Here is a 16406-nt window from a genome sequence, read left to right as displayed (position 1 = left end):
TCTGGCATTCGTTGACAGACCAGTATTGTAGCTGTTTCACAAGCAGTGATTTGAATATTAATGCTGCTACCTAATGTCAAGAGAAGGTGCTAATGCTAAAAAGAGAGTCTTTTCCATCCTCTGCAAAGACTTTATTTTTTACAAAAGTACGAATCTTAACCAGGAACAAAGAGATGGCATAAATTAGAGGGAAAATGAAGTAGAGAAGGAAGCATTTAGATGCCTGAGCACTTCATGTGACTGCTTTCTTTTTCCTTTCCTCAGGCAGAAATACACTTACTTCCTGTGTAAGAGGTTGTTCTGGATTACAGTCAGGTCATTACAGCTATTAAAGGGGTTTTTAGGTCTCAACTCTTCAATCTGACCCATTTCTTATCCCCAGTCAGAGTTTTTCTCTTTTTTTCCTTCTTTTTTTCTAGCTGTCATAAGCTTACAGGTTTGTTTGATATTCTTGCTCATTGGGGTGGATTTTCTTCTTTTGGGAGGGAGGGGAGGAGTGTTTCTTTCACATATTCCCTCTGGGTCCATTGTCAGTGATTAGCTATATACAGCCAGGCTTTGACCAGCATTAATTCCACGGTTCCTTTGAGAGCACCAAAGCGCTTCATCTTCTACATTAATTATAAAAGGAAGTATTTGTGTATCTTCCTTAACAGGTGAAATGTAAGCACTGCTCATAAAATTTTCATGGAAGTGATAGCTTATGTCAGCATGACTCTTGTCTGGAGTCATAGTGAGACTCAGCGTCAAACAGATGTTACTAACAGGAATTAAAAGATAGATGAGTTTGGGTCTTTGATGGATGAGGGTGCACTAATGTGCTGCAAATCAGTTGGAAATCTGGCAGAGTAAATGTTCAAAATACTAATTCTGAGATCCAACTTGCTGAAGGTCAACTGCAGATAAAATCAAAAAATGATGCTAAATGTCTGTTCTCCTTTTTAAATGAATAAAATTCTGTAGTTTACAAGTACCAGATGTTAGTATTATGAAGTGTCTTGCCTTACCACTGCTTTGTACAATTACTTGCTTGTGTGCCACAGAAGATGTGAAACAATCATACAAAGGGGAAAGCAAGGCATAATCACCTAACCCATCCCAAAAGGCAATGCAGGAATGTTTTTCCTGTTTTGTATTTCATCCAGGACTGACTGGGGGAGTTGGAGCTGCAGGGATGGGTCTCCTAATAAGACACAAGTTTTTCAGTCCCTTTGCTAGGAAGATTGCCTTTCAAGACCATAAAAAAAAAAAAATATTGTACAACTCTCAGTGTAAGCCATTGATAAAACTCCATTTCCTCCTCTCCTTAAGAGTGTGGACAGCAAAGCTCACCTGCAGAAGGAAGTTAAAGGGCTGGTAACACAGCATGTCACAAATAGCTGTCTTTACTGATTGGGTTGTCTGCTGTCTAGTGTTGAGAGTCTGTATTGTCCCAGTTCATTGACCAGGGAGCTTTCACTTCATTTTCTTCCAGCACTGCCATTGTTCATTGTTAGCATTTCCATTGTTCATTCAAAAATTCATGCTTTCTTTTACAATAATATCCAACAACACTTTTCCTCTATAATCCCCACTTACTTTCCCACTGTCCCAGGCATTTGCATGCAGAAGGGTGTTCAGAGGACAATGTTTCTATTAAGCCATCATTTAAGAGGAACTTTTAATTTATACTCATCTTGTATTGGAATAAACAGACAGGATTGGAGAGCCTTCACACTAAAAATGTAAACCCACAAGTTTTCCATTATCTCCGTGCATGTATTTCTCTCAGCAGAACTCAGCAGAAGCTGACATAAAAACTGCTTGAGATTCAATGAAAAGTTCTTAGGGAAAATAAAATGTAACCTTTCAAAATATTTTTGATCTAACTGAACCTAACTGACAAAACTTAGTATAAGTAATTGGTCCAAATAGTACTAATGCACTAGAGGATGTTTTATCATTTACATTAGGGTTTTTTCCTCTCTGTCCCCTCCAGTCAAGATGGTTGTAAAAGACTGAAGAAATTAGTGGATTTTGTTTCAACATGGAGATTTTTATGTTCCAAATAATTAGCATTATTGGCAACAGAGAGAAGATGACATTTTTAAAATTAAAAGCCCCAATTTTCCCTTAAAGCTGCACGTCTGTTCTGGTAGTTATAGAATTGCTAAGCGAGTGTATTTTTTCCAATATCCTGTATCTTGTGCTAAAAAAATTTATTAAGTCTGTGACTGTAAAGATTTCGATTTCCATAAATTCAAGAAAGTGGTTCATAATAGGAACATGCATATAACCCTCTAATACTACACTTGAGGCATTGCTAAAAATTCAGGGAGTAACAATTGACCCCACATAGTATGCTAGAAAACCTGACCTTTTACAAACAACATGGTTAAAAATACCTTTTAGATACTGGGGGGGGGGGGGGGGGGTGGTAAGTGTGAGGTTGGGTTTTTTAAACTTGGAGGTGTTTAATATTAAGATCTCTTCAGCCAAAATCTTGGTTCTATACTTAACCTGATGTTCATAGGGCTTCAAGTAAAGTCTGTTAACAGAGTTTAATGTTAAACAGTCCTCCCTCAGAATCTGCTCTCAAATGCCCAGAAAAGAAGAGTAGGGGTAGTTTTCCTCCTTTCTAAGTTTTCAGCCTAGACAAGCAGAAAAAAAATGTATTAATTTAAAAGATAAAAACATATGAACTTTCAATACAAAGTAAGACACGGATAAATGTGCATTAAGAGACAGCTTTTTTCATACTGCTTCAGATTTTTTTTTTTCTTTTGCTGAATTGCTGCAGTTTATGTGTCACGAGAGCTCTTCACAGAGCCAAACTGAGGAGGAGAGAAGTGGATGGGATGGGCACAGGTAGTGGGATGAGCACAAAAGGGTTGTGTTTTTAAGCTTTGATGTAGGACTGTGTAATGGCATGTTTACTCATGCTCCATCATTTCTGTGCATGTGTTTAGAGTTTCACTTGTGATCCAGCCCCTTCAGGAAGGGGAATGTGGCTGTGACTGCACATTAATTTCTACTATCAAGAGTCAAGCAATTAGGTTCTGTACTTAGAGTCTGCAATAAGGGGAGCTCTGTAATTTCCAACCACAGCAGTACAGTCTCACATGCCCAGCAGAGTTGACATAATTTACAGAATCACACCAGAGAGTTTGCTTTTATTTTTCTCTGTGCTGTGGTCCTATAGAGAACCAGATTAATGAATGGATCTAGTATCCAACACTTTCTCATAATCCTAACATGTAAGTGAGCATTTGCTGTCATTGTAAAGTCAATTCTTGGATGCTTGGCTGCAAAACAGAATTAGGAAGAAGGAGTTATAGTATACATCTTTTATTTTATCTTACTGTTTTACTTCTAATCAGTGCCTTGATTGATGTGGGTTTTATATGCCTTGTGATCACCAGACCCGGTGGTTCTGGTTGCTTCTCCAGTTCATATTTATGTGAAAACCCAACTGGATTTAATAATGGACGAACACTTCGCAAAATTGTGGACATCTGTAAAGATGAAACACCAAAGAAGTCTTGCAGCACATTAGATCTAGTCTGAACAAGCTCACTATCCAGTATTTCACATTTCATTGATTGCTTTAGACCTGTGATAACTCTCACACTTCCTTTTTTGGAGCAAATCTAAACTGTATCTTCCTTTGTAGTGTGGTATATTTTAACCAAGACTTACCCACTCAGAAAAAAAGTTTAAAAAATTGCTTTCAATGACTTATGTATAACACTACTATTAATGTATCTCAAAATTTGCCTTTTTACTGTGTACTTCTTGATACAGCTCTTTACCTGAAAATCCCACCACACTTTGGTTTTGGGTTTCCCCTTACCTTTACTGAACAGCCTTTTGCCCATTTCTCAGTCCACACTCACCTTCTGGACTACTTTACCAAGGTCATTTTTTAATCTCAATTTTGTGAATTTGCAAAAGGCTTTTATGTGGGATCCATTGTAAAATACTTTCCCTATGAAAATGGCAGATGCAAAATCATGCCTGCCATAATGAAGCAGAATTAATTCAGTCAGCTAAACCAAGCACATCTGTCATCTTTAACATCTAATCCTAGTTGTGCTCTGTTTATCCAGTCCCATCTTCCCTCTCCATTCATTGAGGGCTGCTGTTTTGCATCTGACTGTGGCAATGACCATGCTGGGCATGCTGAAGGATGGTAGGTCTCCTACTGCATTTTTGTGGTCATATAAAGCTTCAAATGTCATTAAAATGATGGCCGGAATATGGAATTTGCCTGCAGTCAGTCTTTAATTACCCTTTTAGGTGTTGCAAAGTCTCTTCAACCCCATTTACCCTAATAACAGAAAGTTGAAAAGTGCAAAACATAAGTACAGACTCTGTAGATTTACTCTGTGCTTATTGAAACTATGGCCTTGTAAACAGCAACCCATGAAAGAAAGAGAAAGCAAAGTGTACTGTGTCATTTTACATAAGTTAGCCTCAGGATGGTGGTGTTTGAAGCAAACCTGATGACCGGCTCTGGAAAGGCAGGGTGCAAAGAACAGCATCAGCCAGCTTGGATCCTGGAAGGGAACCAGATGAAGTGATGTTCATAAGCCACAGAGGAGCTTAGCATTTCCTGATACAGAGCAATCTGTTCCTGCACTGGCTGCAGGTTTTAGGAAAAGGTCTTTGGTGTGCTGTGACAGCAAACTGATGGCTCTGTGCCACAGCTGCATGAGCAGAGGATTTCAGGCAGCTGGCAGGACATTTCTTCGGTCAATATTTAGCTTTTCAGGATAGATTTTCTGTTTCCCAGGATAGATTAAAAAGCTCTTTGCTCCCTTCTTCATGTTTTGAATCGCACACTTGAGACCCTGGCTACTTGGGGAAACCTAGGGAAGATTTGTTTTAGGAATTACTCTTTACAGCCTATGAACAGCACTTTATGTACTCTTCTGTGTATTTACCAGAGGATCAGTATTACTGCTGTCCCTTTGTCAGCATGTTCTAATGTGTTCTTTCCTCTTTTAGTTCCTCAATTCCAGCAGCAATGGAAGAAAAACTCTATTTAGTTGTCTTTTTAGCAAAGTTGCTTAATATTGCCAAGGATTGTGACTGTAGTAAGGTCAGAGAGGAATCCCCATGCATTTGAATTATGTAACTCCTGTCTGAAATACCTGCACTTGGTACCTGTTGGGGACAATCCTCTGTTAAGCTCATCTTGGAGGGTCAAGGACTGTACTCTTTTATGTTCTTTTCTGCCTGATTGCTGTGGCAGGAATTGCCCTTTTGCAGTTCTTAGACCTCTGATCTATAGCTTTTTCTGATCTTTCAAGAAGCTACTGAAGAATTTCAAGGGAGTTTCCCATTAAAAAAGGAAATTAATTTGTTGTTTTCTTTCTCCTTTATTCATCTGTAGTAATACTTCAAGTAAAAAAATTGCGTAGATATTTTTGCAGCAAAATATATTCTCTAACCCCACATTTGGATGAGATTTTAGATACAACTTTTCAGTCAAAAAAAAACCCATAATACACAAGCAGGTCTCTTGGTGTCACAAGAATAATAGAACATCAATTCATGAATTACGGTGATAATATCTGCCAACACTACAGCAAGCGCTTTAAAAAAAAATTCATGAAAGCCTAAGCTCCTTTTTTCCCCTTCAGCACACCTGTTTCTCCAGCAGCTGCAGAGGGCACAATTTTGCCAGTCTGATGGTGAGCCCTTGCTGAAATAGTGTCCCCAGCTCCCAGACACATGTTCTTGTTTCCTTTTTGTCAGAGATGAGAGTCTCAGAGTGAATCACATGTGCTTGTTATCCGATGGACGCTCTTCCTGAGTGTGTAAGATGACTGGGTGCAATGGAGAGCAGCTGTGCATGAAGGCATTTGGTCCAGTCCTAGCAGCAGCTCTCAGACAAGATGGATGGAGCTCCACATCCTGCATCACGTCCTTTCTTATCCTGCAGTGTGCTTCAGTGCCTGTTGAACATCATAGACCGTGGTCTTCCATCTGCCAGGAATCCCTTGTAGCGTAGCCAGTGTGATGTGGCAGCTCAAGAGGGATCATGCTGCCATGAACAGCAGCTTTCCTCTTTCTTCACACTTCACTAGTGCCATTGTTCTTGAAATAACCTTTTAAAAGATAAAATATAATATTCAATTGTAAGGGAAGGAGGAGGTGTGACCATTGTAGATTTTCACATTTCTTGTATGAGGACACAGGAGACCAACTCTAAAGCAAGTGGCAAATGCCAGGACTTGTTAACTGCCTGTGGTGCTGCTTGGATGACAAGGGGCCTCCTTTTGGGTTAGAATGGTAGAGAGAAATTACTTGTGATTTGGCAAACACAAGGAATTTGATGCTTTCCCCACAGTATTATTTGGCTTTAGGATTTTCCTTCAGATGCAGGGAGGGCAGGTTTAAAAGTAGGATTTCCCACTGCCAGCCCTTCCCTTTTAGCACTGCAAGGGTATGTTTATGGATCCTGTGCCAAAATGTCTTCATTAATGGTCCTGGCACATTTCTTTGGAGCAAAATCCACTCATATGGAACCAGGTATTTATTTATCTTCTACAATTTATAGCTTGATTAATTTCAGAGGGGTGAAGATGAAGGTTTTCAGGAGCCAGAGCGCCAACAAATGTCAAAGGCACAAGTGCTGCTGGCAAAAACTGCTGGACAGGGCCCCTCTGCTGAGCTCTGAGAAGCGCACTCCTGTTTGTCCCCCAGGCAGCCAGACAAAAACCAGCTGCTGAACACACAGCTGGTTTGACTCTCTCCCAGTGTAGGCACACTCTAGCCCCAAACCTCTTTTCAGGCCATGTGACAAGCTGAAACCATTCATTCTTTTGTGCAGCTGCTTTACAATACAAAAGGAACTTTATTATGGGTTTTGGTCCATGGTAACAGAAAGACAGTTGAATTCCCTCAGCCAGTTTTTGGTATACTGAATGCATCACTGGTCTGTAGAGGCAACTGATTATTTTCATACAGTATCACCTAATCAATCCATCAAGCAGGGAAAATACAGTGGGGTTTTAAATGCTGCCCTGAGAAGCAGTTCATATCCTTGATTATTTTAACTTTCTCCAGTTAACACACTTTTACCAACATTTTCTCTATTTCAAAATCAATGTCTTAGTCCAGGGGCAAAGAAGAAAATTATTGCAACCACTCACCCAGCTCCCTAGGCTTGCTTAGTCATTGCTGTGTCCAGTTGGTATGTCTGACTGTAAAGAAAATGCTAAGTTTAATTGATGAGATTGCCTTTGAAAAGCCTCTGTGATATTTTCTGGAGGTTAAAACCAAGGCTACCATCCAAATTCATCCAATTTCATCCAATTCTGCTGCAAGGGGTTTTCAGGTCACTGGCAAATGAATGCTGGTACATCTGCCTTTATTTCCTCTCCTTACCTGTGTGCTGGAGGCTCTCCTCATCCGCAGCCTCCCATGCCTGCTTTGCCTCAGCTCCTCCAGCTCACAGTCTTGCTCCTCAGCTCCAAAGAAGCTCCAGCAGTGGCTCAGCTGCCATGCTGGGTTTTCTCCCAGAGTGGCAAAAGTGCTTGCATGTGCTCTGTGGGGTGGCTGCTCAATGGCTCTGACCAACAGAAGCTGCAGCCCCTCTCTTATCTTGGACTGTGCAGCAGCAAAAGGGATTCCAGTTTTTTCTTTGAAGGAGTTTGAATTTGTACCCAATGGCAGTCACAAAATCCTGGAAGCTTCTGAAGCCTTTAATAGGTAGCAGTGACAAAGGCAAAAATCTCTGTAATAATAAGTATGATCACACACTTTTAAAAGAGAGGGGTTTGTTTTGTTTTGTGCTTTTTTACCACTTAAAACCTACTGACTTTATGCTAGTAAAGGACAAAATGTTTTCCTGTACCAATAGCAATCCTTACCGAGGGTATCTCCTTTATTTTAATTTTATTTTTGTTATGAGGAGCAAGCAAGTAGTTCTGAGGGATTAGATAATATTGACAGATCTTTTTGGTTTTATTAATCTATAGATAAATATCTAGCAATCACAGTTTTCTTTAAGTTGTATCTGAGGATGTTGGATGTATTTCTGAACATTTACAGAAGTTTCACTGCTATTTACAACATGAATCTTTAATTCTCTATTTACAGCAAGTGCTGATTTTCCATACAATGGTCAAGCTATAGGAGATGGAGTTAACAGAAACTCAGCTATTATTGGAGGTAAGAAAACTGTCTACTTTTCCAAGATACTTGGTAGTATTTGTCTCTGATGGCTGAATTGCAGTTGGTAATAAGGGTGCATATTTCTATATCCAGGTTTAGGTTTGTTGCTTTAGTCTTGATTTGCTGTGTTAATTTTTCCTTCCTAATTTATATTTTTATAATTATATATAACTTTTCCTTATACTTTGAAACTTTACAGTACTGGAAGGAAAGCATTGCATTCCTCAGAAAAATTCAAGCCACACTTGAACAGCCTCAATTCACCTGCCCAATGCATCAGTTAATGTAAAGTGGCATAACATAACTCTGGCTGAAAACAATATTTTTTTTCTGAAAATTTTATAACATTTTCATCCTGAAAGATTCCTTTGCCTGTAGAGAAGGGCCCAAACAGGAACAGTGTTGTTTTATCACATAGATACCTACACCTGAGAGGATAGCATTCATGAGACTTCTCTCTAACAGGATTGAACCCAAAATAGACCATTGCAGGGAGAGCAATTAAGGCTAGAACTGATGATAAAGCAGGAACATCTGCAATTATGTGGAGCCAGTGCTTAGTGGGTGGTGTGAGCCAGCAGTGAACCAAGACAATTTTCAAGGACATGTCAAGGAGCTAGGATAGGTCTTTACAGCTGTTGACTAGAAAGTGAACATCAGAGATTCCACCTTCAAAGAGCTGCCCACACATCACCAATACACTCCACAGTTCTGGGACTGCTCAGCACCCTCTGCCTCATGGTCAGCAAAGCTTAGGTCTGTAAGTAGTTAGTAATGTTGAAGTTTTTACCAACTGGATGAGTCACCAGCAGACTTCATGGAGCTGCATTTTGTATATAGTGGAAACTATATATAAATATTAGAGTAGTGGAAACCAAGCAACTGTGGTGATGTCCACGTGCCCGAGTAGCTTCAACTCAGCTCAGAGGAGTTTTGGGATCCTTTCTTTGTGTTAAAGTCTGCAGCTGGTCTCACCAGGGGCATCTTTTCTTTCCTCCTGTGTGCAGGCGTCATCGCAGTGGTGATCTTCACCATCCTCTGCACCTTGGTGTTCCTGATCCGCTACATGTTCCGCCACAAGGGAACCTACCACACCAACGAGGCCAAAGGGGCAGAGTCAGCCGAGAGCGCCGACGCCGCCATCATGAACAATGACCCCAACTTCACGGAGACCATAGACGAGAGCAAGAAGGAATGGCTTATTTAAGCCCACGGGGATGGGGCCTGGGGTGGGATATGAGCTGGGCCAGGGTGGGACTGGGATGACTCTTGCAGTGGAGAGAGAACACTCTGTGTCGGACACTTGAGCACACATAGGATAAAAAGATCAGCACAACAGGAGGAGCAAGTGACAGGAAAATACCACTGAGACTGGAGATAAAAAAAATAATATCTCAAGCATTTAAGAAAAAGTACTTTTTAATATTTATTTACAGCAAATTGCCCCTTCTGTATCCCAACAACTACAAAAAAGAGCAGTTTTGCAGCTTCAGCATTGGTTACAATTTTTAATCATACTTGTCTATTTCTCTGTGTGTTTAGAGATGTTCTGGATACCTGTGACAAGAAACAGGGCTGGTTTTTTTTATATTTTTAAAAGCTGTTTAAAATGTGGGTGGCTCTGTCCTGAGAGCAAGTGGCAGCCCTTTCTTCCTGGTGTTGTGTTCCTTCCTGGCTGGCCACTTCCCTGTAGGCCACCCTCAGCCCCGCATCACCATTTATTGGGGTGACATTGATCCACGGGGTGGGATAGGGGGTGAGGACTGATGCAAATCTTACTCACCAGTTTCTCAACATCTCATCAGCCTGTGTCAGACCTGGTAGGACCCATCTTCTTGACCCTTCACTGATTGTGTGCAATTCTCATCAACAATGTAAAAATACTGTTATTACGACTAGTCTAGTATTACTAAAGAGGATTGTCATAAAGCACAGGAGGCTTTAAAAGTTTTTTTTATTATTTTGTTGGTCTCTGAGGGAGGATGATGCTGTGTGAGTCTGTAGACCTAGTCTGTTCCTGTGTCTCTGTCTATGGCACCAGGCCACCCCCTGAGGCATGTGCCCAGTTAAACTCAGCTCTGCCTGTGGCATATTGGCATAGTCTGTACATTGTAGTAGGGAATTAGAGCCAGACTTTGTTTGCTTCTGTTTCTTCTTAATAGGCTGTCATAGAAGTATTAGTACAGCTTTACTCAGTGCATTTGAACACATGGACTTCACATCCTTTTTTTTTTTTCAACTTGAGAGTAGCAATTTATTCCTTAAATCCCTTGTTTCAGTCCCTTTGCAAGGAAAACCTCCGCTGGCAGTGTTTGGCACAGTCAGGAAGGTGAGGCAAAGGAGGCATGAAAATTCTGCCTCCAGAGCATGTAAGGAACACACAGCACACAGGGGAGAGTTACTTTTCAATACAGAGATTTACCCAAACTATTTTAATGTCTTTTTAAGGCGTTTTTAAGAATAGCAAGGCCTATCCCAAGTACAGCATTGCATCCCATTTTTCCTCTCAAATCAGGAGTGTCCTAGGTGTCACATGAACAGCAGGCAGGCAGCTAGAAGGAAAGACAAAGGGGCAGCCTGAAGACTTAATATCCTTTAGTGGCAATAACTTAACAAAGCTTTAGCTTGCCCTCTGTAGAGAAGCATGGTTCTCCTATGGTCTGAATTGATAGGAATTTAAGGCCTTAATGGACAGGTTTTGCAGTGGAACAGACTGAATGAATGAATATACTGCAGGGCTTTGCCATGTGTTAAAAGAACAGAAACTATACCAGAAATTTCCCTTCAAAAGTATTTATTCTTGTGACAGTCCTAGATTTGCTTTGTCTTTAATATTTCTGGGTTTAGTATGCACAGATTTAATTTATTTTTCTGCACAAGATTTATTTTCCACCCAAACATGCAATCTACTACACTGAGCAGTGCTGGCATTTTTTTATTTCCTTATTTCTTTGGTTACGACTTTCATTATTCTAATTGACACTTTAAAAATGGGGAAAAAAATCATGTAGGAGAAGGAAAATATTGGAGTCCTACCAGACAAGACATTGATAAGCACAATTTATCAGAAAGTCAGGCCGGATAGTTTGGGTTTTAAGGATGATAGCCTAAAGTCCTATAGTGGAGGAACATAATCATGGAACATAGATATCAGAGCAAATCAAGCCAATTAATTTCTTCTATTTATGGATTTGGAATTAGCATACAAAAAAAGTTGCCAGTTTTAAAAGCAATTACTGTTTCTCAGGTAACATACATGGCAGAGAGGTTCAGGTAGGCATAAAAATTACCTCTGTAACTCTTGTGCTCTGCAGTCTTTTGCCTTGCCTCCGGTACTAACCTCTCCCTCTCTTGTCTGTAATCAAGCAGATGATTGGGTTTAATCATGGGTGTAAAATAAGTCTTCCCCAAGTCTTCTCTCATTGGGGAATATCAGCAGGGGATGGATCTACCCTGTACCACCACTCAGCAAACTACATAGCAATCACAGATGTCTCTGTAGGACTGAAAAGACATTATCTTTTCTCTATGGTTTTATGTTTAATTTTATTTTAATGGTATCTTAGTCCACTCTGAAAAACATCCTTGCCTGCAACTTCAAGTTACCAAGAGTAGTGAATAGAGCATAGTTTGCATAGATTGGCATTTGATTTGCAGAAAAACACTCCTAATCTGAATATGATGCCTGTGAGGAAGATCAGACTTCTGTATCCTGAAAAACCAGAGTCCTCTGCTACTTTATGTTGGAGAGACAGATTTAAGAGCCATAGTGCAAATTGCCAAATGCCTCAGCATGGCATTAGAAGGGAAAGATGGCTTTGTCTTGTCTCCATGTCTAACCAAGTTCTTGGCAAAGCAAGAGACAGCTGTCTCTGGTTATGGTAGTGAGGCCTGTGATATCTATTCACTGATTTTCTAAAAAAAATTACCAGCTAATCTCCCACAGTCCTGGGAGATTAAGAGAGAACTTCTGGAAAATAGCCTTTTACCATTGCATAAGCAATAGTTATAAATTAGGGTCTTAATTTGAAAAAAAACAGTTTAAATTTCTGAAATCAAGTCAGGGTCAACTGCATCTCTCCATTGACTGGACATCATGGACCTTCTTTTGTGAAATACATTAGTGCTGTGTTAAAATAGAGTCACTTTCACAACTCTGGAAACCTTTAAATATTAGAATTCTTGTTTCTTCTTAAACTGGACCTTAGACGTGATATTATCAACAAGCAGCTGTCTCTGTATAGGGATTTGGTGACTTTGGGTGAATTCCTGCCTGTCTGCTTTGTATTCCATTTCTGAGAATGATATATGTTTAATTATAGGCACTGGTCATTCAGTATCCTGGCAGCAAAGCAGGAGCAGACTCAGAGATGTAGCCTGTGTATTTTGATAGCATTATATCTATTCTGAAAATTTCTTCCACTGCAAGCCTATCATCAAAGGCTGAAACAACATCCATAGTTTATTTCACCCATTCTTACTTGCGCCAAAAATCCGTGTCATTCAACAGGTATGTGGGAAAATCTGTTTGAGGGGAGAGTGGATCCTGATTTTATAAAATTCTGTACTTTCCCCAAAGAATATTAAAATAATCAATCTTTTATCACCTGTTTTTTAGCTGTTTTACCTATTTGAACTGTGCAGAGAAATGTAGCTTCTTGTACTGGTTTGGGAACCAAAATGTCCCAGTTGTGTTTCTAAAGGGTCATTCCTGACACTGCAGAAAACTATGGTGAAACTGCCACCAGCAGTGGGGAGAGCAAGACTGGGCTGGAGATCAGAGCTCTCAGTGTTAATGAAATAATGTAAGCAATATTTTGGATTGTCATTCACAAGACTTGAAGATCACCAGGTAATGAGACATGGAGCTCCAAAGAGCCAAAACAATGGAAAACTTATTTTGATGTCAGCCCAGCCTCAAGGAAAATCCGCAGTCCAGTCTGGCAGTTTTGAATCAGGTCTTTTACACACTGCTTATTCCATATTTACTGATAGAAAATTCAGATGTATGAAATAGGAATATGTATCTTTAACTCATACTGGAGCATTTCCGCTTTGTATTTTTTGTGTCTTAAACTTTGCCTGTACCTTTTATATCTCTTCTAGCAGTTACCACTTCAAAGCTACAGCAGCATTTTAGGGCCATGCTCTAGGCAGCATGATATATGAGAGGATGGGCATCATAAATATTTTAGTAAGACTGCCAAAGCAGTTGTGTATATGTACAAATTTATTGTACTGGTAAGAATTCATTTTAATTAAAACAATGTCCTTCAATGGCAGATGCATCTAATTTCCAGGGTATGTTTTGAAATGTGAAGCTAAGTTCAACAAGCAATAGCTTTCAACATGGTTTATCCCATGAATGATTTTATATTCCATCAAGCATGGTAATCATGAAAGGGTGTCATTCTTGAAAAGCAGAATCTAAATTCTGGTAATCAGATGTCATTATCCATCCTAGAGAAATTAAACGGAAATCTTGCCTTCTAACAGCAACAGCATGCAAATTAGAATGAATGAAGGGCAGTGTGTTTGTATGCATAAATATCTTCTGTGAATGTCTTTCCTTTTAAGTTCTATTAGAAACCAGATTGGTAAATAAAGAGGAGGGAAAAGAAAGAAAAGAAAAAGACATTTGAAATAGTTTTAATCACCATAACAGCTGTTTCCTCGTGCTTTGTATATTCTTATCATTGCCTGTATTTTTAACATTTCTAGTATCAGGAAATCAATTTGGAAAGGACAGAAGTTGGAAAGGCCTCTTAAGAAAAGATCCCTTGTACATGAAAAAAGGTACTTTAGAATGCAGTTATAGATAAGAAGAGAGGGTGCTAAAACGAGGGCAGATTTGTTGAAATGCAAGTATGTTCCTTCTGCATCAGTGTTACCCGTTACGAAGTGTACATCTGTACATGTTGAGGTGGCCAGATGGTCTGAGAGCAGGGTTTGGATAGAAATTTAATGACTGCCTTTCTGCTTTTTCCCTTTCTGATCACTTTGCAGATAGCAGCAAGCAGTCTGCTTTCAGTTCTACTCACATTTGTTACTGCAGATTCTGTGGCATTGCCAGCCTAACAAGGGTTACATACTACAAATGACTGAGTGTGGGCTGTTTGCCTTCCTTTCCTATCATAACTCTGTCCTTTCCTTCATGAATGAGAGCCTTTTATTGAAACCATTGAGGAAAATGTATGCCCAACTCAACAGACTTGTGTCTGTTCCTTTTAATAAACTACTTTATCAGGCTTTAAAACATTTTTATGACATGAAGCATTTTATAAAAGAACTGTGTTAAATGCACCTGAATGGGAGTGTGAAACCTAGGCAAAGAAGCATCAGTGCAACAACCACCTGAGTCAGAGGCACTGTTGCTCTGTCTACAGTGTGCATTGCCTTAATCACCCACCAAATCCCTGGATCCATCCAAGACTTTAACTTCCTTTGTGTAATATAACAGTGGTAAAGTCCTGTTGGGACACTGTGTTCAGAATGTGGTCAGACCACATTCTGACCATTCTTTTGTGCTGACTGTTGAAACCCCCAGAAGGTGAGGCACACTTTATGCAGATTTATTTCTCATTTATATAGAAAAGCTCTAGGACAAAGAGATGGGAGTGAAGGTTCAGCTGTAAAGCCCAACTGATACTTGAACACTGTGACACGAAGTCTTTGGTCCCTTCTGCTGCCACGTGTCTCACCACAGCCATGTGGATGTGCATGTGCACCTCCAAACATGCACGAACACCTAAGGCTGTTCGGGATGCAATGTCTGGACCACTTGGGCAATTGCTGCCATGATGTGGGTGGATAAGATATCAAACTTGCTCCAAATCCATCAGTCTGCAGTGCTAGCAAAATCACTCGCTCTTGAAATTAAGTGCAATTTTTAAGATAAACTCAGGCTGCGCCCTACAGTAGCAGGCACATAAGGTGCCTCAAATGAGACAAGACTTAGACCTGGTAATGGAAAAGCATTTATTTAACAATCTGTAAAACAGTTCTTTTAACTTTGACTTTCACATCTAAGCAGATTTTTCTTGAGGCACTATGTTCAAAACCCTTATTATGCCAACATCTTAAGAATCAGGAAGAAAAGGGGCCAATTTGTGGCTTTTTTACAAAAGAAGTCTTTTTTAAAAAGTCACCTACTGTAAAAAAAATGCTTGGTATCAACAGATTCTTTCACAGAGAAGTATTTCTTTTCACTAATCTTCTATTTTTAAAATACCATATGAGAAAAGTTGAGCAATTATTTAAGCACGACCAGAACCACTTCAGTGAATAGGGGGTAAGATATACTATGGAAATATACATATAAGCAAATAACAAATTTAGTACATCCTGCTTCTTCTGTAATTCAGCAGCTTCCAATAATGTCTATTTGTATGCTCACTGCTGCTTTTTTTTCCTTAAGGAAGACCATCTGGATTAAACAACAGACATAAAAGTGTGTACCTTTAGATTTACCATAGATTAATGTTCTCACTTGGTATGTAATAGGATATCAAGGAAGAGCAAATGTTATTTCCTCAGATTCCATAGCAGCTGTCTCCAAGGGTCGGAGATGTACTATCATCATATTAATTGTTATAATGCAGAGGTATTTATACTGATGGTATTCAACAACTAGCATTCTGAATTCTAGCACAGAGTTGCTCTAAGAAATTCTAATTTATTGGAAAGGCAGGTAGGAGACATTTTCTGACAGGTGAGAAATGTAAATAACTGGAATGACACTAAAACTGAAACCATTTGAGGGAATGTTTAGCATGCAGACAAATAAACTGTACCAGAAAGAGTTTCTTGCCTTCTAGTCAGGAGCCTGGGGTAGTTACAGTGCTGTGGCCAGTTATATATTGCCATGTGTTCATTGCCTTTTTGGCCAAAATATTTGAGTTCCTGTCTTTCACATGCTTTGAAATAGGCTGTTGCAAGAGCACAGCTGAAGATGTCAAACTTAAGTAAACTGCTCTAGGCTGCTGGTGAGAGTACAGAGTCACAAGACCCAAGCTCTTCTACCTGCTTAGAAGACAAGTCTCAGATGTGTTGCTGCCTGTCCCTGTCTTTTGTCACCTTTTCCCCAACTTATGGAACATCAGAGATTGAAAGGGACCACAGAAGACCTTCTGGTCCAACATTTTGTGGGAAAGGGAACCTAAATGAGATGATTTAGCATCCTGTCCAGTCATAATGGGTTTTCCCCCACTGACTCCATTTCCAGGGTAGTAGGCTTTTTA

At 39.7% G+C, this 16406-nt stretch overlaps 1 protein-coding gene across 1 annotated transcript in view; it reads left to right on the top strand.

Moving 5' to 3' along the window:
* CNTNAP2 (contactin associated protein 2) overlaps nucleotides 1-14500 on the top strand; it is a 1032011-nt gene extending 1017511 nt beyond the window's left edge. Inside the window, exons 23-24 of the mRNA XM_053975055.1 lie at nucleotides 8092-8163; nucleotides 9174-14500. Coding sequence (XP_053831030.1) covers nucleotides 8092-8163; nucleotides 9174-9373 — 272 coding nt within the window. The 3' untranslated portion in view covers nucleotides 9374-14500. The remainder of the gene's footprint in view (nucleotides 1-8091; nucleotides 8164-9173) is intronic.
* The last annotated feature ends 1906 nt before the right edge of the window (nucleotides 14501-16406 follow it).

The sequence above is a fragment of the Vidua macroura genome, chromosome 1 (assembly GCF_024509145.1).
Source record: "Vidua macroura isolate BioBank_ID:100142 chromosome 1, ASM2450914v1, whole genome shotgun sequence".
Taxonomy (NCBI): domain Eukaryota; kingdom Metazoa; phylum Chordata; class Aves; order Passeriformes; family Viduidae; genus Vidua; species Vidua macroura.
The sequence above is the reverse complement of the archived record's forward strand: the minus strand, read 5'-3'. Positions and strand labels throughout refer to the sequence as shown.